The sequence below is a fragment of the Scatophagus argus genome, chromosome 17, assembly GCF_020382885.2.
Source record: "Scatophagus argus isolate fScaArg1 chromosome 17, fScaArg1.pri, whole genome shotgun sequence".
Lineage (NCBI taxonomy): Eukaryota > Metazoa > Chordata > Actinopteri > Scatophagidae > Scatophagus > Scatophagus argus.
This window is the reverse complement of record NC_058509.1, coordinates 3,705,959-3,733,441: the sequence shown is the minus strand read 5'-3', so window position 1 is coordinate 3,733,441 and position 27,483 is coordinate 3,705,959. Positions and strand designations below refer to the sequence as shown.

The window sequence follows — 27,483 nt, the reverse complement described above, 5'->3', positions numbered from 1 at the left end:
AGGGCAGCGGCGGCGGAGCGGCAGTCAGACGGAAAGCGAAGCGCAGTGAGCTGCGGAGATTACACAGAGTTTCAGCGCTGCGCTCCCGGGGCGAAGGAAGCTTAGAGGCCGCCGTCACCTGCCCGGAGCCCCCCAGCTCGACAGAAGAGAGGCGGACACGGCAGCGCAGGACGAGCACCGCTGAAAAGCCCGGCGGCACAGGAAGAGAGCCGGGAAACGAGCCGTGAGTGGCCGTCGCATCGCTCCCCTGCCTCCCCTGTCGAAGAAATCCGGTTGTTGAGCTGGGTAAGTGCTGTGTGATGATGCTTGTCTGAGATGTCATGGATTTAACAGGATCTCTGCTTGTACAGACCGGCTGAATCAAACCGACAAAGGGGCCACCTCGGAGGGAGTGCAGCAGTTTGCCACTGCAAACCCTAAAATCACAGCTTCTGGTGGGATTATTCATAAGCACGACAGCCACATTTTGTGTGTCTGCCAGTCAGGAGGGTCAGCTCAGACCAAAACCACCTAAAATAATCACATAAAACATAGAAGCTATGAGGCTGCCAGGGTACCTGGAGGGACGGTACAGATCAGTGTCCAGTCTCTGCTTCATGTCTGGAAATAATCATACTCTATAAAACCACAATGTCTTCAGCTTCAGTACAGTCATTGTCCAAGTGTTTCAGGACGCCTGAGAGTTAAAATCCTTCCCCAGCTCTCCATTCAAAACATTCCTGTGTGCTCCACCACTCCCTGGTCACCGTTTGGGCTGAGGACATGTTGGATTTTCCTGTGAAAAAAAGAAACAAGTACATTATTGTGAATTTTTAAAGAAGAGAGCAGGGCAAACAAGGGCAGACATTTAAAATCAAATGTACTGTTGGAGATATAAAGACACCGAGCCCCACTCCTCCTCACGGGAACACAATGCCAATATTTGAGGTATTTACTGGTGTTTGAGGGCAGATTTTATGGCCATTGTTTCTCAGAGCGGAAAAGATGTGGTGAAACTTTCCAGCATCGTACTGGTTTGGTTGCCTTGGTGAAGAGACGACGTAGGTTCCTCTTTAAAATTGAGACTAAACACACTCAAAATATTTGTATCCCTCTGGATAAAAAAAAAATGTTTAAACTCTGACTCCAAAAGCAACCTAAACAGACAGTTATCAGCCAACGCTTGTCTAATAAACTGATAAGGGTGTGGAAGGTCAGTAATGCCTGTTAAATAGATGTGATTGGCTCAGGTGATGAAGGTGTAATGTGCTGTGGTGTGTCAATGTATAACTTTCATGAGCAAATGATCTTTAGTCTTTACTCATTTAAGTCCAATGAGAACTGCTCACCTGGCACATGCGATAATAAATTGTTGTGCCTTCCATGTTTGCTTTCTCTGTATGTGGGCGTTGCTGCTCGATCCGTAGGTTTTACGTTTTAGGTGGGAAGATATACTTTATTGATCCCAGGATGGAAAATTACAGCGCAGCAGCAGCAATACAAAGCAATATAAAAATACAACAAATGAACAGTGTCATGTTGTGCAAAATAAAGTAGAAAGTACGGTGCAGTGAACCGAGTGTGTAAAATTTTGATGACCTCACAGATTTTGAAATCGCTTCTCTCAGCTTAAGGAGGCTTTTAGTCATCTGTTACCTTGTTTAGAATCAAGGCTGAGTGGCAGCGTTGTTTCCAGACGTGATTAATACACTCATGTTACCCGATACGGTCTGACATGCTGCGACCATTGACCTACATGAAGATGGACCACGTGAGAGCTGCCTCGCCCCCTGGTGGCTGGCTGCAGTACATGTCATAATCCCTTCCCCCTGCACGCTGGCAGATGGGACATGGGCCAAACTAACGTTCAAGTGTTTGTTTTCCTGATAAGTTTGGCTTTAATTAGTTATTTGATGCTATTAAAAGGGCTTGTGATTGAATTGCGCGGGTGTTTGAATGGGGGACTCGATACCTTTGGCTCCACCATAAACTCACATGGCCAGAATAATTGTCAGACATCTGCTGTGGAGTAAATGTCGACTGCAGAAACGAGCTGTGTTATGGTCTAATAATCAAAGTAATTGAGATGGATCAGTCACCTTTGGCTGATACCCGATCTGTTTAATAAGGTCAGATACAACCCAGTCGTCAACACTGCATCTCTATAAATACGGACAGAAGTCTAAGCTGACCTTGGATGTTCCTATCAACGTGTTGTCCCCTTCACAATGTTTGTTTATTAGTCAGACTCTGTCCTAACCTGCACATAGAACTGACAAGAGAAAATCAGGAGGCAAGTTAAAACACTCAGGCCTATCTGTGCCTGACATGTGAAATTTATTCTAAAATATATATATATATACATATATATCTCAGATGTGGCCCAAAATAATAGTTGGACTTTTTATTTCCACAGGTGTGTTGCTCTAGCAGAACGATTGTGTAACGGATGTGAGATCAGACGGATCGGTTGAGCTCTCAGTTCGTGTCGGGAGCAGTTCCTCTCGCTTCTCACATGTGTGTGACCATTACCTCATCCAGAGGCGGTTTGGGTTCTCGTGTCATTATGTGGTTCAGCTTACAGACAATAGCTGGGAATTACACGCTCAGCTGTCAGATGTACCGTTTCTGTGTCCTTGCATTGTGCTGCTGTTTCCTCTCTGAAAGCCGAATCCACTCGTCCAGGTTACTACTGTTACTGCTGCTCACTTCCTCCACCTCTCTGAGCAGGCCTCAGTTTGTGTGTGTGTGTGTGTGAGTGAGGGGGTGTTATGTGTGTGTGTTAAGAGGTGGTGTAAAGGGGCTTGGAGGTTTGCTCTTTGCGACTGTAATGCCTGCAGGCCTGGCATTAAACATTCAACAACTCAGCAGTGTGGCTCCTGAACGCTCCTCTAATTATAGAAGCCGATTCTTTCTACCTCCACCTTCCAGTGCATCACTCTGGACTCTGAATGTACTTTGTCAGTGTGTGTGTGTGTGTGTGTTTAGGAGAAAGATGGACGTGTTAATGGTAGTCAGTGGGAAAGAGAGAAAATGCTCAGACTCGCCATTTGTTTATCCATCTGTCTCCCACTGCATTTTTATTAAAATGGATTTGATAGATAGATGCTGGCCCATCTGTCAGTTAGCTGGTTGGTTTGTCTAAACTAGTCTTGTCTGTGGTCATTTTTTGACCATTTGTAAGTTCTTAAAATGCATTTCTCATCGTGACTCGTCGCACAAAAATGTCAAGTAGAGCTGAAGGTATTAGTCAATAAACTGATTCATCAGTTGACTATCACTATTTTGATAACGAATTTCTTTGACAAATTGCAAAGACTTCACCATATTTGGGTTTTGTGTTGTTGTCTGGATAAAACAACCAATTTGAACATGTAAAACTTTGAAATATGAAATATGATATAATCATCGTTGTTAATAAGAACATCCTGACTGGAGTGGCTTTAAATCTGCATATTTCTTTGACTAACGTCAAGCAGCCTGCGGTTACTTCAGTTACTGCTAACAAGTTAGGACATGTGAAATGTGCAAACTTTATATTGGTCATCGAGTCTCAACCCCACATACGCTACGTTTCACAACAAGATTCAGAGATTCGCTTTGGTCTTCCGCAAACTGGCTGATTTTCTTAGTTTCCTGTAAATAAAGTGACTGAAACTGAAAAAAAGACTTTGAGTTCAATAAGGAGTTTAGTCGATGACAGTCCGAACAGAGCGATAAGTAGATGGATGGAAAGGGAGATTAGACCCATATTAGCCTCTATAACAATGGATGCGGCGTCATCAAAGTGGTGCTATGGAAATCAGCTAACTGCACAGTACATTTCCCCTGAAAAGAGTGTGTAACCATCAGCGGATGATAAAATCTTCTCCCACACATATTTTAAATACTTTATTCTATTCAAATTCATTTGGCATTCACTTAAGGAAGCACAAATATTATGGTGAGGCACATTTTGGCAGATGTTGGGATGGTTTTCGAGTGAAATGGACGCATCCACACACACACACACACGATCGCACACATTAGCAGTGTTCAAACTGTGTGTGTGTGAGCTGGATTCCTAGGAAGAGCAGACCTCATGTCTGGTTGTCTGGTGGTTTTTCCACAGAAGCTGAACTACATCCATTACATGCAGTGTCACTCCATCAGCTCACATCCACACGCACGCGCCAAAAACCAATCACTTTGCTTACAAAACAACTCGCCGTCTGCAGGATTTCGTGTGGGCAGCCCTGCTATTCGTGAAGTTTTTTCTTGTAGATCTTGTAGAAATATTGACAGTAAACAGCAAGTCCTTCATGTTCTGTGTGACAGTACCTTAAGCAGCTCTGCTCAGTGGGCTGTGTACTTCAAACTGTTTCATCCAAGTCATTTACTGGAAATGTTGATTTTCTCGTGACTACAAACCCTCGATGAAAGTGAAACAGCCCAATTTTTTGCATGTTTCTGTGCCCACGACTCGCCGTGCAGACTTTCAACTGATGAGAAACCGATAGTGCAGAAAAACACGACAGATTTACTAGTTTCAACAGGTGTTGTTGAGGGGACTTTCTTTTTGATAGAAAGATAAAACTTTGATTGGTGATATCAATCTAAAGCCTCATAGATTTAGGTCTAATGAAAATAAACAGGCTTTGAAGGTGTTAAATCTTTCGTGAGCCACTTTTGGCGCTGTCTAAAGATGCGGTTCACATTAATGTGTGGAAATGGAGAGAAACTAGACGAGGAGTTAAGAAGAAGAGACAGACTTGTAAAAGCTTGTGCTGTGGTGGCTGTAGGTGTGCTCATTAAAGACTAAAGTCTGTTAGATAAGTTTGGAGTCATGTAAGTGTAGGTGAGATTTGTCTTTAGCCAAAATGCTCCATTTAACCCCCCATCTAACTTGTTTTCCAAACAAACTATGAAAATCTTTATACTAAACAAGTGTAAATCGTCACAAATGCTCTGGTTTTGAAGGAATAGTTCAACAACTTTCCAAATTTTGTTTCATTTACGAGTTTGATGAGGAATTTGATGCAATTCTCATGTCTCTGCTGTGTATGTGAAGCTACAGCAAGAAGGCAGTTAGCTTAGCTTAGCTGTTTGCGCTTATGTGTTTGTATGGATTAAACCAAACAGATGTAACGTGTTGCTGTAATTATTTAGCTTTAAAGGTGCTTGTTGGTGGATTTTATTGCCTTTCCTTCTTTGTGCTAAGCTTTGAGCTAACCGCCTACTGACTGTAGCTTTATGAATCATGAATACTCAGATATGAATACAGATATGAGAGTAATATCAGTGCTGTGTGTTTGTCATCATCAAAATGTGGAAACATTCATTTAAAGTGGAGCTACGTAGGTGCCAATGAGCAGAATGTTTGGTTTAATGGAATAGCTAACCGTAAATGTTAAGAATTGTAATTATTTTAAACCATGTTTTGGCGTTTTGCCTGTTTTTTGTTTTTGTTTTTTTTTTGAATGTTGGTTTTCAGTGGAAGGAAGAGCACAAGCTGAAGGGAGTATGAGGTGACCCCCCCCCACTGTAATTGTTTCAGTGAAAGGCCGGGATGTGTGCCAGCTAAGTGTCGACTATAAACATACATGAGGGAAACACATTAGCTTTTGCTAGTGACATGACACCACTTTGGTCCTGACTGAAATATGTGAACAACTGTTTATTGCATTGCCTTGAAATGTGGAAAACATCATCAGGCTGATTATCAAATATTAGATGCTAGCATGCTAATGTGATGAAGGTGGATATTATCAGCTGAAGATCAGCCTGTTAGCGTTTTGCCCTGCTAGCATTAGCCTTTAGCTAAGTATGGTCTCGCAGAGCCACAAGCATGGCTGTAATGAACTCAAGTCAGACTACGCAGGCCTTGGGTGTCAGTGCAAATGGTTGTGCGCATAACTGTGAAGCGATGGCCTTTCTGAATTATTAATTAAAAAAAGACTGTTGATTTGTGTTGATGGAAGCAGCTGTGTGGGAGGAGAGGCTGCAGTGAGGTCACGCAGTACGCCGTGAATCAGTGCTGAAGCGAGAGCTTGGCATTGGTTTCTTTCTGCTCTAATGTGTCATTACAACCCAGTTAATCAGTCGTGGTATCTAATATGCATGACTCAGCTGGTCCTGCTGCTCACTGGAGGTAGCCTTGACTGTGTGTGTGTGTGTGTGTGTGTGTGTGTGTGTGTGTGTAGCAAGGAACAAATGTTCTCACAAAGATATAGAGATGAAGATGTTTTTGCTTGACCTGTCTGCTTTCAAAGGGACATGTGGCCACTAATAATGTGCAGTCTGTGCTGGTGATCTTTGTGGTCCATAAAAACCATAACTGCCTCAGGGCTGGACGAAGCCTAACAGCCAAACACTGCTTTGAGGTCAGTGCAGCTGAGTCACCCAAGTCCTCATTATAAGGTTGCTCACCAGCTTTCGTTACCTTCCTATGACGATGTGAGTCCCGCTTTCGTTATAGTCCAACAGACTTTTGGTTAACAGTGGCACTTGCAGGCCATTGGCACACCATATGGCATCAAGCACCATCCTGTGTGTGCAAAGACAGGTTGGCCAAGACTGAAAGTTTGACCTGGCCAACGTCTGAACATCAGATATTTTTATAAAATAAATTAATTCTGCATATAAATATACAAATTAAGAATATTGGAAAGGAAATGTGGATAACTGAGAACAGAGGAGCAAAGGGAACGAAATGAGAGCAGGCCGAGTTCTGCAGTTAAATTTAACCCATTTGCAAAATATTTTTTAAAGCAGAAGAAGTGACAACGCTTCTGTTTTTATTTTTTTAATACAAGTAAGATTTTGAGCACAGGACCCTCACATTTAATGAAGCACTTTCACACTGTAGTATGACTCTTTTTCTTTAGTAAAAGTTTAGTACTTTTATGTTGATGTTTTCAGTTTTATTGGTTGCACAAGTTGGTCGATGTTCTGTAGAAGCGTGCGATGAAGGTAGAGGCCGACATCTTTACGGCGGGTCAGCTAGCGAGGGGTTTATTTTGTTACCCCGATTAGCTGATGGTCTCTAATTAGCTCTCTGCCCCACACACACACACATAAAGCATCATTAGCTCCTGGTTGAGTCGGGGACCACCTGTTCTGTCCAGGGACTGTCGGCCCCCGGCCCTCAGATTAGCAGGATGTTAATCAGCATCGCTGCAAACAGCCTGAGTCGAGCCGTCTGCTGGACCTCGGCTCTCGGTGGATCTGTCTGCTCATGTTAAAACAATGTCATCAGTCAGTTTGGACTGCAGGCTTTTAGCTGAGGCTCTTATCCAAAGTGATAGGATGCTCTTGAACACTGAGTGCAACAACAGGATAATCAGTTTAGTCTGATTAGAAAGAGAAATGTTCCTCAAGTGCTGTTTTTAGTTATGTGTGATCGCATCGAGGGACTTATTTAACATTTAAAGCGGCTTTTTTTTTTTTTTTGTTACGTGTGTGTTTGCCGTTGTGTAATACAAGAGTTAATCAACATAATATTTTGATATCAAATACAGGCGGGTGAACGGGTTTGTTGAGGCATGTTTTGGTTTTCTGTCCTTGGTTAGATCTAAAGGTTGCGTGTCAAACCTGCACACAAATCATCAATACGGATTATAAGGGCCAAGTGTTTACAGCATGTAGGGGTGTAACTGCATGTTTGCACATCAGTGTTGGTGTACAGGCTGCACTGAAGCAGATCAGCAAGAGTCACAATCCGCCAAAGCAGGAAAAAGTGGTCATTTGAAACGCAGAGAAGAATAACTGTGTTTCTGGGAATCTGCAATGGCAATAAACAGCTGTGAAGTTCCAAGGAAAGAAATGACCTCAGAACTTTTATTAAATGATGTGTTTGGCAAAAGAGGGAGAAACGCGTTTCCCCTTCATGGGAGGAATTATGTGAGTGGAAAAGGCTGCAGTGTGTTGCTGATAGTGGAGGAAGTTCTGCACTTATGTTCAACTTTGAGACACTTGATTACACTAAATTAATATCATTTATTAACTAATTATTATCATTTTTGTCCCTCCTCTGTTATTGACTGTAATAGTAAAGGTTGCAGATTTAGCTTCCAAAACATCTAATCAGTTTTCTCAAATGATGCATTTTTGTACATGAAACTAGTCAGCACCTTATAATTAGCTGCATTGTGATAAGTTATGCCATGAATATGCTTTTTCGGTGTTAATATAACCGTAATAATAACCCAATAATGTAACATGAATCATGTATATTATAGCTGACAAAACAAGCTCACCGAGGCCCCTTTTGTGGCTGTTCTGGTGCTTTCAGTCACATCACATCATGTTCTTCAGCAGATTCATAAAACCTTGTGGTTGATTGTTTGTTTTCTTAATGAATATGAATATGAACATAATCACTATGGAGTCATAGGAGTGCTATGAAAAAGAACAAATCTGTAAAAGAAAGGGAAAACAACTGTGAAAATATAAAGAGCAATAGAAAAATGTAATCCTATCCTTTTGTTTTTTTTGTTTTTTTCCTTAATTTTAGCTAATTGCAGTCTTGGCACAGATGGCAAGAAAAAACACAAAACACAGTGGTCTTCTTTATCCTGAGATTATCTGTACACAGTGGAAACCACAGAGAGGCGGCTGAACGTAGCTGCTGTGAAGCGTTCAGTCAACAGTTTCATCTGCAGTTAGCTGAGATGTTTATTTACAAACCACCACACACACACGCACACACACACACACACACACACACACACAGGCTCACGAACGTCAACTTATTTGCACTCAACGTTTTGTCAGGCCACACATCAGAAACTCGTGTGAGAGTGAAAGAAAGAAAAGAAGAACGAGGGAGTCACTGAAACAACAAGCTAGAAACCATAGAAGAAAGAGAAATGCTTTGCATGTGCAGCGAGAGTGTGAGGAGAGGAGGTTTGCTGTGTGTGTGTGTGTGTGTGTGTGTGTGTGTGAGCTGAACTGAGCAGCAGTGGAGTAGGAGGACAAGTGTGGAACAAAGTGTGTGCGTGAGCATGTTGATAATAAATCAAGTCCAGATTGTGAAGTTCTCAGGCTGTTCAGACCAATCTGCCAAATGACGGCATGAACACAGCACACACACACACACACACACACACACACACACACACACACACGCACACACACACACGCATTCACACGCTCTCTGTTACTTTAAGTTTAAACATCCTTACACAACCAACATGTGAATCTCTTTAGAGAACCAATCAAATCTCCAGGCTCTCGTTATCTAACGATTGATATTTAAATGATTGCATTAATGCTGATGAGGTGTTTTCTCCAGTGCGTACAAATGTCTCTTTAAAGCTCTTTTTAAACAAAAAAAAACAAATTTACAAAGTGCTTCACGCATAAAACAATCAGGGAGCAAGTGGGAAATGTCTCAGCAGTGGTACGATTTTAGAGTTAACTTATCAGAAAGTACTTTGCAAAAACAAAAATAACGATAATAAGGCACGGTAATTTAAAATGACATTAACAAACTCTTTTTCAGTTAAAAAAACAATGTTGTTTAAATATTCTGAAACTCACAAAACTGTCAGTCAAACATTACAACATCCAGGATGTCTGCAGATTTTGAAAAGTCTTGAACACGTGGGATTCAAGGTCCTTAAAATTAAGCACGTAGAGCATCATTTGAATGTAATTCACAGAAGTCTGGGGAAGTGGCTTAATTAAAAAGGAATACGGTCAGTGTGAATGTTACTAAAGGCGTCCTGATGTTCAACAACATGAACATTAAGGTTACGTTCGTGTGCTCACACACCTGAGTGTGTCTTGTTAGCGTCCGCTCAGACTCCTAACAGAAATGAGTCAAACTCTCACCGCACATCAGGCTGGGGTCTTCAGTTGGAAATGTGAGGAAAGCGTGAGCAGGTTAACAGATGAGACACAACATGAAGAAACTCGTCTTCGCAGTCTCTGTTGTTTCATGTCACCTCCCTGGAGAAGCAGGAAATCTCTATCAGCACTTGAGAATCTCGCCTCCGCTTTTTTTCCTAAAAACAAACAGAAGCAGGTTGTGGAGGAGTGAGTGTGTGCGTGTGTGTGTGTGCGTGCGTGTGTGGCCTGGTATTACTCATGTTGTGGAAACATGAATCCGTTTACACAATCACGTCGTGGGGACTCGACTTCCTTTTGGGGACCGATCGTAAGTCCCCGTAATGTAAATCTTTAAATTTTAGGATGAAGACTTGAGTTAAGCTTTAGGGTAAGTCTCCAGGAAATGAGTGGGGGTTAATGTAATATCCTCTCACACACACACACACACACACACACGCACAACTGTGTTTGTGTTTGTGTGTGTTGTCAGAGACGTCTGTTAGAGAGAAAGATGTGTTTCCCCATCAGAGCATTTAAGCAACTCATCATGAAGCAACATTACAGAACTGACACACGGTTAAAGTTTCACCTGTTTGATTCCAGTAACAGGAGCTCTGATCACTGGCTCAGATGGTGTCCTGTGCTGCAGGAGGATGAAAGGCACACACACACACACACACACACACACACACACACACACACACACACACACACACAGATCTGCTGTTCGTGTTTGTAAAATAGTGTCGGAATCAAAAGTCTCCTCTCAAAAAGCATCAAGCACTCGGGGCTGTATCTCACACACACACAGAGGCTGCCATCTGTAGCACTGTGTGATCTTTTGTGTGTGTGTGTGTGTGTGTGTGTGTGTGTGTGTGTGTGTGTGTGTGTGTGTGTGATGCTCCGGGTGCAGCAGAGGAGAGGGCTATTAAAAACTCAGCCGGTGGGAAGTTATATTTAGGAACTGTAGGCCTTCTATACTCTTACAATCATATTGGTGACGACGCAGTTTGACCCTCAGAAGACGGCTGTGAGTGATGGCTGCCATGGCAACCATTAGCGGATGTGTAAGCGTTGGTGCAGTATGTATTCGTATGTAGTAAAAAATAAAACCACACACACAAAGGTTTCTTGACTTCACCTCAGAAATGTTGCACAGCCTGCAGAGTGTTGGCACCATTGACTGCATATGAAGATGGACGACGTTCACAGCAACCCTCAAAGGAAGTGGGAAGCATCTGTGTCACCCCCTGGTGGTTGGCTGCAGTTTAGGACATAAGTTCCTCCCCTTTCATGTTGGCAGATTGGAAAATGTCAAAAAAAAACATGTCAAATTAATTTTTCCCAAAGATGATTTGTCCATTCTTAGCTACTGTCGAATCAAGGCGGGCACCATGGAAGTGCACCGGCCCACCTGTAGATATAGATGGCTCATTTAACATTTGCTCATTAGTGGTGAATATACAGTAAGGAAAACATAATTTCTGCCAGTGATATCCAGTAATGGTCTGCAGTCAGTTCTGAGCTGCTTGAGGTTGTCTGCTTTTTTAATGACGTGGAAGTCCTAACAGACTTTTCAGCCAGCGCTTGGCAGACGTCTCTCTGTCTGTGCGGCTGTCTGATTGGTCAGCTAATCTGTCAATCACCTGAGTACGCTTCCCAGACACACGGGTCGCAATCTTCTGAATGGTCTGACATTTGCTGGGTCAGCACTGCCGTGTGTGTGTGTGTGTGTGTGTGTGTGTGTGGGTGTGGCCTTTAGACTCGCAGACATAATCAGATTTATGAACACTATGTAAGTCAGAAAAGCCGCTCAGTCATTTGCTGGTCAGAGAGGGAAAACCAGGAAACATCTGCAGTGCTGCACTGGGAAGTTTAGTGTTGATTTATTGAATCCAACGTGATTGACGTTTCTCTGTTCTGCTAAAAACCTCAGAAATGTCACGATGAAATGACACACATCCTCCCATGACTTTAATGGTTTTTATCAGCCTGTTAAAAAGCACACGATCCTTCAGCTGAGTTTGAAACACAACGCAACAAACAATACGCATGCGAACAAAATAACATGCTACATGCCAACACATGAGGGCTTTGAAGTGTCTCTTCCACACACTCTTTAACACAGCTCACACAGCCTGTAATCGTGTTGGGGACACAGGATGTAATTATCATCTTGTGAGTGTGTAGGCTACACTTTCCTCTCGTGTGTGTGTTCATGCTGAGATGTGCACATTTATTTTGATGGTTATCAGCTGGTGTGTGTTCATTTGCAGGTTAAGCATGTGGGCCAAACTAAAACTCAAATTGCACGTCAAATAAATTTTTCCCTAAAGATGGTTTCTGTCGTTTTAGGTAGTTCTTATTGTGCTGGTGTGTGCTCAAGTGTTCATTTTTCTGATTAGTTTGGTTTTAATTAGTTTTTCCGTGATAGAAAAGAGGGGTGACTGACAGCTGCACCTGATTGGGTCAGACGAGTACATGTGCCGATACTCCGTGGCTCCACCAGCCAATCATTTCTGCACAGACTCTGGCTCCAAGTGATGTCATCAGAACAAGATGGCTGCACTCGTATCTCGCATCTGGGATATTTTAGCTCGAGTCTGGTGCCGTGGGAGGAGGTGGAGAGGCATCGGCCACAGTGTGTGTGTGTGGCCTTTTTATGTTGTTATGTGTGTGTTTTCATGTCTGTTGGTGTTGTGTGTATACATTTACCGATGTGTGCCCAAATGCCATGTATGAATTCATTTGTGTGTGTAATTGCGTATATGCAGTCATCACTTTTATTTTAACTGGTGTTTGTTCTTACGTGTGTGTGTGTTTTTACATTTGTATCAGCGTTTTCACTTACCATCGTATGCTCAACTGTGCTCATGCTTACGTGTGTGTGTGTGTGTGTGCATAAGTGGCAGAGTCACAGAGTGGGTCGCTGTTTGCCTCGCTCACAGCGAGCGTCACCATGGCAACGGCAGTAGCAGCACAGTGTGAAGTGGAGGAAGAGCTTGCGGTTCTCAGCGTGACGGAGAGAGACAGACGGAGACACTGGTTTCACATGAATACATGACTGGTCAGACAGGTTGATGATGTCATGTGGCGTTTCTGTCGCGTTTTAACCTTTTAATTACGGCCACTTAACGCCGTGTCGCATGTGCGGGTCTGTCTGTTCAGATGTGATTAGAAACAGCGAGACGATGAGTTCGGTGTCAGGAGAGTTACAGAGCGAACTGAAAGAGGGCAAAGCAGAGACAGAGACACAGAAGGAGGGAGCAGCGAGAGGTGTGTGTCATACTGAGCATGCTCTCTGTGTTAACTTCCTGCTCTCTTCTTCCTGACAGAGAGGACCGTTCAGAGACACCGGCATTCAACGCGCACGAGAGGAAGACGAGCCGAGGAGAAGCTGTGAGCGCAGCTGAACAGAATTAAACTCAAACGGAGGAATAATTACAACAGACTGAACTCTGTCCTGTGGATTATCACCTTGTTTTTTACCTCCTCTGTTTTTGGGGAATCATTCATTGGAAGTGACGTTAACCTTTTTGGCAGAGAGAATCGCAGTAATGTTAGGCTTCGACATCTGCCTGGTAGATGAAAGACTGAAGTAGTTTTTCTTCTTTGTGAACCTTTTGACTGCTGAGTTTTTAGCGAGACTCTGGCAGCCGAAGGGGATTTTTTTTTCCTCTTTGAACTTGCGCAATCTCTTTCATTTTCAGTTTTTGCCTGTCTGTTATCTCTTGCCCTTCTATCTCCTTTGTCTCACATAAAAGGAAGAAAAGGGTTTCGAGTCGAGTTTTTCTAACAGGAACTTGAGTAGCATTTGAATTCGGCTTTCTCGAGGAGACAAATCCTGTTTGTGTAGCTGAGTGTCCCTGAGTGTCGACACAGTGACGTGCATCAGTCCTCAGTAACTGGCCTTGTGTGTCTCTCCTGGAAAAATGGGGTCAGAAAAGGACTCAGAATCACCTCACTCCTCTGTGAGTGGCGTCCCCAACCCTAAGTGCCGTGCAGCAGGCAAACGTCAAGGCCGCATCTCCTTTCACAGCCTCTTCCGCAGCAAACGAGGCTCTCGGAGCACCAGGGGCCCTAAAGCTGGAGCGGGTACCCCTTTGTCCCATCATCACCACGCACAGCAACATCTTCTCCCTTCTGCCTTGAATTCAGCGGCCGCCGCAGCCTCTGCTACGCCCACGACAACCACCACCACCACCACCACAGCCGCCACATCACCCCAGGATGCTGCCTCCAGCACCCCGTCAAAGCCACTCTCCTCCAGCCAGCCATCCCTGGGTGGAGCCCCCTCCTGTGGGGAGGCCAACCTCCTGGAGTGCCCCCTGTGCCTGGTGCGCCAGCCCGCTGACCAGCTCCCCGAGCTGCTGGGATGCAGCCACCGCTCCTGCCTCTGCTGCCTGCGACAGTACCTCCGCATTGAAATCACAGAGAGTCGAGTCCAGCTCAGCTGCCCCGAGTGCGCCGAGAGACTGGCCCCGCAACAGGTGGCGGACATTTTAGATGACGCGGCCCTGCTGGAGAAGTACGAGGAGTTCCTGCTGCGGAGGTGCCTCGCCTCCGATCCAGACTGCCGATGGTGCCCAGCGCCTGATTGCGGGTAAGAAACTGTCCACAACAACTGTCCTCTTTAGTTAAAGGGCTGCTTTGTGTTTTAGTCCACAGCTCATCTGTACTCGTTTCAAAGTTCTTTTGGTCTCCGTCTTTCTGTTTCTGTGATATCATTAAGTGTATTTACTCTGCTGTTCCAGGCAGCAAATAGCACCCAGGGCTACATGTTTGTGCCTCGGACTTAGTTTTTCTTTGTGTTCAGTGTAGGGCTGCAACTAAACCTCTGTCACAAGCTTTGAGGGCCCAAAGCTGATGTCTGCAGATTGCTTGTTGTGACAGTCCACAACCCCAAAACCTCAAGGATAGTTGAGTTACAATCATCTAGAAACAGTAAAACGCAACAAATCTTTGTTTTTGAGACACTTGAATCAGGAAACGTTTGATATTTTAGATTTAGACAAATGAGAATTATCAAAATTGTTGACAGTTCCTTATCAAGTATTAACAGGTTAATCAGCTTATTGTTTGAGCACTAGTTCAGAGGACTGTGATTGTGTGCTGAGGGGATTTGGATGAGTCCTTGTGGGGAAACTTTGAGGTTAGTCACTTTCATTATGAATGTTAAAAGGTTTAAGGTGTTCAACTGGGCTCATTTGTGCCAGTTTCAGCTTTGTTTCTGTCTTATCTCACTGAAAATCAAGCACACAAATATAAGAGAGATTTAGAGCTCTTATCTCTCATTCACTTTGCCTTGTGCTGTTAATGTAAACCATTTAGTAAGAAACAGAAACTGAACTACTGGGAGTGAGAGGAAAAGTGAAAATGCAGCAAAAATGGAAGCATTTCATGATTCATGGCAAAATTCAGGAAGTGTTGTCAGATGTAGTTTCATATCTGACGGGAAAAAAGAACTTGTGTAGGCCAGTTTCTGGAAGCCCTAATGAATAAACAAATTAATGTTTATTAAGATTAAAGTGGAAGCAGTCACTGCTTTAACGTGTGCTCAGCTATTAGCTCACGTTAGTCGAGAGCTCAGCTTTCATCAGGCTGTAGTATCCTCATCTATGCTTGTCTGTTCAGCCTTTCTCTCACATGCTCTCCCGCTTTTTCTCTCTAATGCTCAGTTCCTCATTCTTTCTGTTGTAATTGCCCACTTTTCAGGTGACTAGCGTTGCTTCAGAATCCATGTGAATGACTGTAATGTCTCCGTCTGGGTCAGCGACAGCAGGATGCTGCCTGTGATAGCGAGAGAAAAGACAGGCTGAGGAAGTTTGAAAGTGGAGGGATGAAACTGTAAGTAGGTTAGAGGGCTGTAAAGCTGGCCCTGTGGTCGGAGGAGGGGAGAGTCACATCGGTTTGGAACTCTGGTTCGGTTTCTGGAACAAATGAGAGGCGTTTGTTTCAACATAGAAAGCAAGAGTGATTCATTGTGTTTGTGTTTTGTGTGTGTGTGGGAAGGAGGAGCGCAGATATTCAGTGATATTTTTCTGCTGTGGTTTTGTTTGTTAATACTGGTATTTCACAGGGGAAAGCCACTGCGTCTGTGTGGTATCTCTGCATAAATCTGTCTGTATGTGCCTCATTGTGAATGCATTTTTTGTTTGTTTCTGTTTCTCTGTGACTGTGTGTCATAACCCTTTAGAGAGTGTGTGAAGGAAGCTATAGGGTCGAATTTTGTTTCCATCTGACGCTCGGTAACTTCTGTCATACATTCAGGGACGTTCAACATGTCTGAAGGCCACAACATGTTGGAGTGTTTCTGTGGGAATTTGTGTCCATTCATGCAGCAGAGCATTTGTGAGGTCACACACTGATGTTGGACCAAAAGGCCTGGCTCACAATCTCCGTTCCAGTTCATCCCAAAGGTGTTGGATGGGGTTGAGGTCAGGGCTCTGTGTGGGCCAGTCAAGTTCTTCCACACCAAACTCATCCAACCATGTCTTTATGGAGCTTTGCTTTGTGCACTGGGGCACAGTCATGCTGGAATAGAAAAGGGCCTTCAACAAACTGTTGCCACAAAGTTGGAAGCATAGCATTGTCCAAAATGTCTTGGTATGCTGAAGCATTAAGATTTCCCTTCACTGGAAGTCAGGGGCCGAGCCCAAACCCTGAGAAACAGGCCCATAAAGAGTTGTGTCTGGATACTTTTGTCCATATAGTGTATCTTATGTTAAAGTTTACAATTTGGAGATGCTTATCTTCTAGTGAACATTAAAGGTCTTTTCAGAGAATAAACAAGACGTTGTTCTGTTACATATAAAAATGTGAATAAATGGATGGATGCTATAAATGCATCCAGTCCCTTCTCAATTCAACACACTCAAACCTTTAAAACACCATGTTCAGCTCTACTTTCTATTGTAACTGTCACTTCCTCTCTGCGTGGACAGTGAGATCAGGCTGAGGGGATAAGTCGTGTTGATCAAGAAGGTTAAGATGAGCACAAACTGGATGAACTGATGAAGTGTGTGTTTGCACCAGCAGTATCATGCGGTTTGACTGCTGACCTGCACATTTATCAGGACGATCCTCCGTCTGACGCCAGCAGTGACTCACCACGTCTTTAAATCAGACAAGTTGACTAAGTCCAAATTATTATTCACCACAAACAGCCTGGGCTGGAGGCAGCGAAACACACACACACACACACACACACACACCTGGCAGCTACAGCTTCACACTGTTGGTCACTGGAGAGCTGGCTTCCACAGAAACAGTACAATAACAGTACAATAAGTGTGAATTTCTTCAGTATAACTGTGAATGGAGTGTTTATAGCTGAGAATGGCCCTATTGTGTGTGTGTGTGTGTGTGTGTGTGTGTGTGTGTGTGTGTTGGCCCACTTGTGATAAACTTATGTAAATGTGGCCTGGTTTTATTTTCTTATCTTTTTATTGAAGATGTCTGGTAGTCAATATACACGACAGACTGACTGACTGACTGACTGACGAGTGAAGACAAACGCGGAGTCGGTTTGCATCCAGTTCAGACTGCGTTTGTTGCCAGTTTGGATCCTACTGATATCCTGTTAGATGCATTACAAAACAGTTCATAGAGACGTGAGGTTGACTGCAGTTTCGATCAAATTATCTGAGCTTTCCGTTGCCTCAGTGCGGCCATCCTGCAGATGATGAAATCCTCAGTGACATTCAGTTTTTTTTAAATTCCTTGTAGTTTCTAGGAAGTTGACAAGGTATTGTTGCCTTATGCTTCTCTTATTCATTTTTATTTCATTTCCTTTTTTAAATTTTTTTTATGCTAAAAAAACCCCTTCTAATAGGTGGAAGTTTTTCCTCGCTTGCTCATGGGGGTTTTGTTGGGTTTCTCCAAAAATCCAATCAAACAGTTTGGTTTAGACCTGCTCGAATTGGAAAGTGAAATGAGACAACTGTTGCTGCTCAGTATTTTCATGTTGACAGTAACTGCGTGTTGATATGTCAAAATGCTGCACAATATTCCTAAAAGCTGATGTTGTGATTTCTTTTTTGTTTTTTTGTGAATATGCATGTTGTGATATGGACAAAAACAAACAAACAAAAACAGGAAATTTCACCACATGCATGCAGTTTGATGTTCACCATTCAGCCCTCCTCTGTCGGGCTTCATGTATGGGTCCGTGTGGACGGGTGAGGAGGCGTTTGGGAAGAACGACAGGAACATAAACAGGCTCAGAAGATGAATGGATTTTTGTTGAAACGATGCACTGTGTGGCAGCCATTCTTGATGTGGGGGGGTCGCTGTGCTGTGCTCGACTGCTGGCTTTGTCCCTGAAGGGCACCTGGTTTGTTTCACTTCAGGTTTGCCCACACTGTTGTTTTCCCTCCATATCAACACGCTCCTTCACCTCTGACCTGCTCTCCTCATCCGCCCAATAAGGTCTCCACCCGTCTGATTGTCAGGCCCGGGTATCCAATGAGAACAAAGAGTGGCCGTCTCCTCTTGCAGTCAGTTGCTATGGTGACTATCGATGCGGCGTAGAGGGAGCGTTGCCAGGGGTAACGGGAGTTGCGACTCATTAAACAGATCAATACTCGCCGGACTGCGTGTGTGTGTCGTTGTTCTGATTCGTCTGTTGCAGACTGACGTGTGACGCGTGTTCAGTTTATTCCGGTGTTAAATGCAGGATGCTGTTAGGGCGTGTGTGTGCGCGTGTGTGTGCGCGTGTGTGTGGTAACGCTGCATTTAGAGGCACAGCAGGATTCCCAGGTGGCTCTCGGTGGAGTTGAACACCGACAGGACTGTCGGTGCACGTTTCCTCTCAACTCGCAGCATGTCAGCACTCATAAAACTCATCCGCCTCTCATCCCTCTTTCCTCCGCTCTGTCTGGTTGTTTTTCACATTCACATCTACATGATCTCACATGCCCTTCTTGGCCTCCTGGTGTGTCAAACAAAAAACAAATCTGTCTCTGTCCCTCTCTGTTTTTTCTGTCTTTCTTTCCTCTCCCACCCTGGAGACATCAGCACAGATTCCTCTCAGCACCGCATCAAAAGTCCACCAATCGTGTGACAGCGTTGGCGTGGGATTCTCTCCCGGGAAAAAGCCGTCGTAGCAACAGATCCCGGGTCAGCCGGACGAGGAGCCCAAACGCACACGTGCTCCGTCTTTCTGTTGTTCTCTCGTTAGTTTCAGCAGCACTGCTGGTGAAGGCCGTTCGTCCACACTGAAATGTCTCAACAACCGATGGATGGATTGATATGAAAGTTGGCCTGAAGTTCACAATCAGAGAATCACAATCAGAGATTTATCAACAGATGCTGTGTGTGTCCTGCTGCCTTCAGGTGGCTGCAGGGATTCAGAGAACTGAAGGAGAAGCTTTTCACGCAGCATGTGGGGATATAAACAGATATGCACGGTTCATATGCATTTTTAGATGTCCACTGTAAACTTTAATGCTATCTTTATGCCAATTTAAACGTGGACAGCATTTAATTTAGATAATTTATTTGCATTTTCGTTTTATTGGTTTAGTTTGTTTTATTTTTGTGCACTTGTTCAAGTCAGGTGACAGAATTGGACTCATCTGGTCGATTGTGCCACCTGTGTGGGCTCCTCCCCTCACCTGTGCGCTCTGTGCAGATGATGAGCAAAGTGGCCTTCAAGGTCCCAGTGATGAGAATGAGGCGTTTGGGGGGCAACAGTGAAGACATGGGAACAGGGTCTGACATGGAGGTCAGAGTGAGTTTTTACAACAAAGGGGAAATGGTTAGGAAGTGGACTTGGTCAGCTCGGTCATCACTCCTGTTTCTGAGTCTCAGGAAAGACAAATGCAAAACTGGCATCTCGTGTGGTTTTTGATTCCCTTGGTTGAAAGTTCGCACTGTTATTTAGACGTCGATTCATTTCAGTGAGCGTTTGACCTTTGAGGCCTGTTGACACTTTCAACACTGTGGACAGTTTAAATTTTTCCATCGGTACAGAAGGAGCTTCTTTGTGCAGAGACATGTTGTGAGACAGAAATGATGTCTCAATTCTCCCAGTTCTTGTCTCATCTTGTCCTGACAACACGACCTGCTGTCTCCCCTGATGTCTGCTGATTTATTCCGTCCGGAGAAAAGGCCCGTCGTGGCGTTTGAGGAGGCGGTAATGAGGGACATGTCGGGGCCGGCGCGTTGGAGGCGTGCCAGAACAATTAAGTTTGTCATGTTATCACTTCTTCGCCGCTTGCCTTCCCTTTCATAGTACAACTTGAACAGCAGACAACTGGCATCGTCTTTGTCAGGATGGAGGAAAAAAAAGCCAGAAAATGTTAAAATCCTCGTCCGCTTTTGTTATCGCCCCTCCGACATGTTTTCTCCCACTTAGCTTGGTGACAGTATGTGATGAGTGGCCTCCTTTGTGATTCCTTCACTGAGTGACAGCCTGTATGTCAGGCTCTCTCCCTCTTTTTAAATGCCTTTTTTGTCCTTACTGGTACAAAGCGTCACTCATTTTGCTATATTTACCATTGTTTGCTTAGAAGTGTGTTTGCCAAACTTGGAGGATGGTAATTCAGTGGTTTGCGATGAGGAAGTGTATTCTTCATGAAATTATCTGAAACAGTTTAGCTTTGTTTTTTTTATCTCCACAGAGAGCAATTGAGTTGTTTTGGGTGTGGCTGACTGTTGGCAGGATATTTTAAAATGATTGGAAATTTCAGAGAACTTTGGTGGAATGTTAGGACACAGGCCAAGGAACAAGTGATCTGTTCTGTTATGATTTTTCCTGTTTCACTGCACTTTCACGTGTTGAGAAAAATAATCCGTCACCAGTTAATCTCGCCACCTTTTGTCCTCCCCTGCATAACATGTGCTGTCAGAGGAAGTTTAGACTTGACCCGAACTACCTGCTGGTTCGACCTTTTTAATGTGTCGTTTCTAAACGTATTGATGCGCCTCGCTGCAGTGAACACTCTGCTCCTGTCTGTCTCCTTTGTCATTATTGAAATTCTTGAAATCCATATTGATTAACCTCATCTCGTCTCTTTCCCCTCCTCTCACCGTGTTGTTACTACAGTAAGTGATTTCTGCATTGATCGGATCTTCTCTCAGTTGAAGAGCTTGTGTCGTGAGTCCATTGGTTGCCAAACTCGAGATCGTCATTTGTCGCACCGCTGACTGCACACAGTGACACATCTCCTTGTTTGTACTCTGGCAGAGTCATCTGATTCTGCAACAGAGCTCATATGCTTCATTTTGTCTCCAAGCCGTCATTCCCACCAAACAATTGGCCTCAAAATAATCAGAAAACGGTGTCTCTTTTTCCTTACTCCGTAGTTTGACTCCTAACCCTCCTCTCTTTGTCCGTGTCTTCCTCTCAGATTTGCGGTCATCGCCTCGGGCTGTGCCAGCTGTCCCAGGTTGGTGTGTCGCAGGGAAGGCTGCGGTGCCGAGTTCTGCTACCACTGCAAGCAGGCCTGGCATCCCAACCAGACCTGCGACTCGGCCCGCCAACAGAGGGCGCAGTCCCTGCACACCCACAGCAACCACTCGCCCAGCTACACCCAGGAGCAGGGGCCCGGTGAGTACCCGGGGTGCACACATTCACACCACCCAGGCCGTCTGGACGGTGGCTGCATCTGAAGTAACCACAGTCTGGCACAGATACTCCAGCTTCACGGACACGCCCTCTCACATTGTGTGTGTGTGTGTGTGTGTGTGTGAGTGTAGACATAAATCTCCCCCAGCATTTCCGGTTTGAAAATATTTTTCACACCTCTGAGAACTCTCTGTCTCTGTCAGGCTTTATCTGATCAGCCTCCCCCATCTGTCAGCGCGCTGATTCAAACTCGTCTGGCGTCTGTCGTACCGACTCACCAGCGTTCTCACCGCTGGGCGAAGCGTGCAGCGTTCAGTGGTGCGTGAGACACTATTTATACCACAGTGTCTCAGTTTCCTGACTGCAGCGCCCTGCATCCTGTCGTACAGCATTTTTAACATGTCACCATCACATTTCCTCGTCTAAAATTTGCCAAGTCAGATTTTCAAAGTGGCACACTGAGTTAGTTGCCTTCTGAAGTGCTTTACAGGGCGATTTTGGTCAATGAAAATTCATCCACCTCAGCAGCTGAGCAGAGCACACAGTGAAGGTGGAGAAAACCTTAACGCCGCTCTGTTACTGCAGGCCACAGGAAAAATACAGACCTCAGAACAGCTTATTTCCCAACACGTTGACGAGGTCCTTCTGAACGCTGAGCTCTCCAAACATCCACGCTTGTACATGCAAACATCCTCATATGTGTGTGTGTGTGTCTTTAATTCCATTTTGATTAAAAATCTATTAACTAAATCCCTCCAGCTGTCCTCAGTCATTCCCTCCTGTCTGTCTTTCCTTAATTCACCACTTCCAGTCTGTCGCTCTCTGCCAAACATTCAGCAGCACTGACAGAACTGACCAGACTGACCAGTCCAGGCGGACGAAACTGACTCATAAAAAAAAAATCCCAGCCACTCCCTGTCTGTCTGTCTGTCTGTCTGCCTGCCTGCCTGTCTGTCTGTCTGCCTGTCTGCCTGTCTGCCTGCCTACCTGTCTATCTGTCTGTCTGCCTGCCTGTCTACCTTTCTGTCTGCCTGTCTGTCTGCCTGTTCACACCTGCTGCTTAGTCAGAGGAGGGAGAGGAAAAGAAACGGGAGGGATGGAGGAATAAGAGGAGGAAAGATGGAGGCAGGAGGGAATGGAAAAACTGAGAGGAGCACAAGAGAGAGAAAAGAGTGTGTTGTGTCAGCAGAATACAGAGACAACAAACACTAACACACATAACACACACACACACACACACACACAGATCTGCCAGAGTCTGTTCAAGTCAAAATGCCCTTTAAAGATCAGCGTGCAGAATTCAAACGCACAGTAAATTGACTTTTTTTGTCTTCTTGGCTTTCTGTCCTTTAAAACGCATTAGAGGGCAAACTGCTGCAATGGTCCAATCCATTACTCTGATGAGGTTTGATTTTGTTGCCAACAGAAGAAGAAAAAACAGCTAAATGGGACTATTTAGTTTAGAGGTTTTATTTTTGTTACATTTAAGTACTTTTATCGTGTTTTTATTAATGACAGGAGTCTTATGCATTCAGGGATTTTTTTTTTAGATTTCACGTTGTGGTTTTACAGCACAACCTCCTGGGGTCTTGTTGTCACTTAAAGCAGACTGGCCCCCTGTTTCCAGTCTCCATGCTAAGTTAAACTAACCACATGTTTACCATACAAACATGGCGTTTTGATCGTCTCATCCAGCGAACTTCCCAACATGTCGAAACATTCCTTTCAAAACATTTTAACCACAAATAAAAGGAATAAAAAGAAAATACTCATTCAGAGCATTCCTGCCACAATGTGAGCGCCGTCACTGAACGCTTCCCTCTCCTCCCCAGCCGATGACATCAAGCCCTGCCCTCGCTGTGGCGCTTACATCATCAAGATGAATGATGGGAGCTGCAATCACATGACCTGCGCCGTCTGCGGCTGCGAGTTCTGCTGGCTCTGCATGAAGGAGATCTCCGACCTGCACTACCTCAGGTACTGAAACGCGTCCTTTCACTGTCCACATCAGCTCCATGTTGGACTTTTCCAGATTTGTCAGATCTGAACTGTGACCCACAGCTCCTTTACCGTCTTCTTCTTCTTCTTCTCTTCCTCTGTGTTTCCCTCCGTCAGTCCATCTGGCTGCACATTCTGGGGGAAGAAGCCTTGGAGCAGGAAGAAGAAGATTTTGTGGCAGCTGGGCACCCTGATCGGAGCTCCGGTCGGCATCACCCTCATCGCAGGCATCGCCGTTCCCGCCATGGTCATCGGCATCCCTGTCTACGTCGGCCGCAAGGTGAGAAGCAGCAGAGGAAGGAGCTTCAGCCGCTGAAGCAGTGAAGTGATTCGGTTTATGGTCGGTTAACTTAACGTTCATCTTCGTCCACACTGCTGGAGCAACCAGAGTTGGAGAACCACAGAGCTGTGGCGACACACACAAATGGTTTCCAGTACTGATGTAGTCATTCAGTCACAGTCTGGGGATTATCTGGGATTTACAACTTTGCAGAACAAAAACTTTTTCTAAGTTTCACTACGCTGCTGCCCTCATTTGTAACACAATGCGAAGTTTCCTCGAAATGTCGTAAAGTGCTTTCAGTTCCTTTGAGCACCACAAGACAGTTTCCTTTCACATCAACAGTCACGCTGACCTGAAGGCATCGTAACTCTTTTAATGGATGCCTTAAGAAGGTTTTTTTATATTTCTATTTAAGTCTGAGTCTTATGGAGTCAGTGGTAGTTGATGTGGAGTTGGAGTTTCAGGAAACTGAAATCAAGTAAATGACAAGAACTGATTGACAGGAAGTTCACTTCAGCGCTTTACATTGTCTATTGGAAACAGCTTGAGTTTGTGTTTGTTTCGTTCATTTGACTGTTAAAATGATCTGAAATGAGAAAAACTACAATCCTGAAGGGTCTTTAAATTTCGTAATCTGGACTTTCTAAAACCTGCAGGTGAACTGAATTTCCTCATTTGTCTCCATGAGAAAGCAAATGAAATGACGACAGGCGTTTGGTCAGAGTCTGTGATGCACAGCTTCATGGTGCGGCGCTCTCTTGTGGACAACAGCAGAACAACACATCTGAGCCTTGTAAAGACTGAGCTCAGTGCGAGCGTTGGATTAACTGAAGCCTTCGATAAAGCAGCTCGCCACCTCATGTTCCTGTCCTCTGTGTTGTTTCCTGAAGTTCTAACCTCAGGAAGAGTTTGCATTCTGCAAATACAGACAAACTGCACGTGTACAGTGTAGTTTATCAGCGTAATACAGTGTGATTTACCATTTCTGAAAAGTTACATTCAGCGTAGTCACATTTCATTTATTTTGCCTGAATGACAACTGGTGCATCCTCGGTCTTTAGAGCCTTGATTCAAGTAAGGAAAAACTCTCCAAGAAACTTTGAACAGGAAGAAAAATGCGAGAAGGAGTTTGGATTTAAAGGCCTCAGTGGAGTCGGGTTGTCTGATGTCGGCCTGTCAGTCTCATCTCCCCTGAACTCCCAGCTTTTATCCTCCAGCCCTGCTCGCGTTCGGCTGCAGCTCTGGTGTGTATGAAGTGTGTGTGTTAACCGTCTCTCCTCCGCTGCAGATCCACGCTCACTACGAGCTGAAGAAGTCGTCTCGCCACAGGAGGAACCTGGCCATCACAGGAGGCGTCGCCCTGTCCATCATCACCGCCCCTGTCATCGCCGCTGTCAGCGTCGGTAAGAAACCCGACAAGCGCAGGGGAAGAGCTGCTTTACTGAAGAATCCACCGTGTTTTCAGTGGACTGATGCTTTTATACGATCAACAAATGCCAGTCTGAGTCAGCTACTATTTTGGGAACGTATTGGCTCAAAATTTTAGCTTGAAATGAGCTGTTTTTATTTTGTTGCTGTTGTTCTGTCTCTTACTTCTTGCTTACTTTCTTTGTTTCTTAAAAAACTGAACTTCATTGGGATCATAGAGCGAACTCTTCACGCCAGGACGTGTGTGCTGAGCTCATAATCCACTCATTTCTTCCAGTTTCCCCCAAAAAGTACAAAGTGCAGTTCAAAGTTCCCATTCAAACCAAACAGGTGTGAACGTGTGTGTGTGTGTGTGTTTCCGTCCCTTTTCAGGCATCGGAGTGCCCATCATGTTGGCCTACGTGTACGGCGTGGTGCCCATTTCTCTGTGCCGAGGGGGAGGCTGCGGCGTCAGCAGAGGGAAGGGACGAGGTGTGCGGATTGACTTTGATGAGGACGATGGTCCAATCACAGGTGAGGACGCCAAACTGAGAACATTTCCTGCAAAGTGGAGCAACACGATGTTAGTCACCAGCTAATAAAACTGCACGTGTCTGATTCTGCAGTGGCAGATGCGTGGCGAGCCCTCAAGTCCCCGAGCCTCGGCGAGAGCAGCCTGGACGGGGCGGTCAGTGGTCTGAGCACCACCTCCCCCAGTGAGGGCCTCTCCGTGGCCCCCGGGGCTCTGGGTGAGACACCACACTTTAACACCCTGGCAGGCGGCGCACTGGGAACCCGCACCAGCAAGTACAGCAGGTGAGGAAAAGGTCACGTTTGAACGAACAGAATGACAAGGTTACCCAAAGAAAAGCTATGACTTAACCTTAAATTAACTATATACTTTATTTTTATTTTTCTTGCGTTGGGTAATTGATGCGAGAGTCTTATTGATCATTGTGACATGTCTGTTCTCCTCCAGGCTGGAGGTGCAGGCAGGGGAGCTGGCTAAAGAATCAGCCCAGAGGGAGACAGGCAGCCTGGGAGCAGGCAGCGACTGCGCCAGCACCCGTGGCATGGCCGGATCCATCATCTCGTCCTACACACTACCTGACAGGTGACGCTTTTGTCTTCTTCTGTGGTGTCTTTGACCTCTCTCTGCTGCCTGTTTTTTCTGTTATTTCTCAGGCTTTTGATTCGTCTGTCGCTCTGTCAGATTTGATTTGGGTGTGATGTGACTGAGATAGCAGAATCAGAGCGAATCTGATGACTTGTCAGGATGCTGCCATGATCTCATGTTGTTGGCTCATGCGTAGCAACGCCTAAAGCTGCACAAATCCCCCTCTGCATTAGTGGCAGCTTCGCAGAAACTTAGCAGGAAGCAAACTGTATCACAGCAGAGCTGCACGTATGTGCTTGTGGCTGCCGTTACAGGAGAGCTTTGTTTTCCCGTCTTTACATGGTGGTGTGTTTCAGGTTTTCTCCAGGTTAGACCAGTAGAACTAACCAGGAGACCCAACACTACTGTCTGTGTGCCGTTTGAATTGAGTCCATAGGTGTTAATATGAACGACATTAGAAGCGTCACGCTGCGACTGACTCGTACATCTTGTGTCTCTGCAGAGAGTGCACCAACCTGGAGATCCAGGTGGACATCGAGACCAAACCCAGCCATCTCTGCCTGACCAGCGAAGAGGACCTAACCCCGCCCCCGGGCTCTGCTGCCATGGCGACCGTCTCAGGAGGGGAGGAGCCTCAGGACTGCAGCTCCAGAAGGGGCGGGGCTTTGTCTGGCTCTGCGCTGGGACTGTCGCCGGGAGTGTCAATCAGGGAGGGACTCCGAGACGTCACCCTGGCTCAGCCCGAGAGCATCCGCAGTGACCTGGAGATGTCGGACACTCAGTCAGACGACATCGCAGAGCTGACGTCTGACGACTGTGACTCGCCACACCCGAAAAGCTGTCACCTGGCAGCCGGCCAGCAGCCCCAGGCCCCTTCCTGTCGAGCCCTGAGCCCCCCCGAAGGCCTTCACTGTCCCGCAGACAGCAACGTCATCCTCTACGTCTGAGAGAACATCAGCTCTCAGGATTGCACAAAAGAACTAATCAGTCCCACGACAGATGCTTCGAGCTCTTCTTTACGTCATAGCTTTTTCTTCGTTTTTTTTTCATGTCTCATTTGCTGCTTTTCGATTCACACACACACACCGTCTTGAACACAGACAGCGTTTGTTTACTTTTGTCTGTCTTGTCTTATCTACCTGTCAATCTCTTCACTGAGTGAATTGTCAGGGTTCTACCTCTGAGATTTATAAGATGATGATTTATGTTTACTCCTTGGTGCAAAATGCCTTGGCTACTTTAGCAAAAAAAAACAAAACAAAACAAAACAAAAAAAGAAAGAAGTACAAATTTTCCACAAGAAATATTGAAAAA

General features: G+C 45.1%; 1 protein-coding gene across 1 annotated transcript; it reads left to right on the top strand.

The window, feature by feature from the left end:
• The first annotated feature begins 149 nt into the window (after positions 1-149).
• Positions 150-27,483, top strand: rnf19b (ring finger protein 19B). The gene is made up of 10 exons (XM_046417498.1): positions 150-285; positions 13,128-14,395; positions 21,147-21,346; positions 23,197-23,341; positions 23,480-23,642; positions 24,934-25,048; positions 25,446-25,586; positions 25,679-25,868; positions 26,032-26,166; positions 26,672-27,483. Exons 2-10 carry the CDS (start codon positions 13,725-13,727, stop codon positions 27,114-27,116), a joined length of 2,205 nt encoding a protein of 734 aa, XP_046273454.1. The 5' UTR covers positions 150-285; positions 13,128-13,724; the 3' UTR covers positions 27,117-27,483.

What these genes read in the sequence shown, in the direction of transcription:
- rnf19b (XM_046417498.1), top strand. Translation starts at nt 13,725, where the DNA reads ATGGGGTCAGAAAAGGACTCAGAATCACCTCACTCCTCTGTGAGTGGC. An exon ending in TGCCCAGCGCCTGATTGCGG is followed by an intron (nt 14,396 to 21,146) that starts GTAAGAAACTGT and finishes TCTTCCTCTCAG; the next exon opens with ATTTGCGGTCATCGCCTCGG. An exon ending in CGCACCAGCAAGTACAGCAG is followed by an intron (nt 25,869 to 26,031) that starts GTGAGGAAAAGG and finishes GTTCTCCTCCAG; the next exon opens with GCTGGAGGTGCAGGCAGGGG.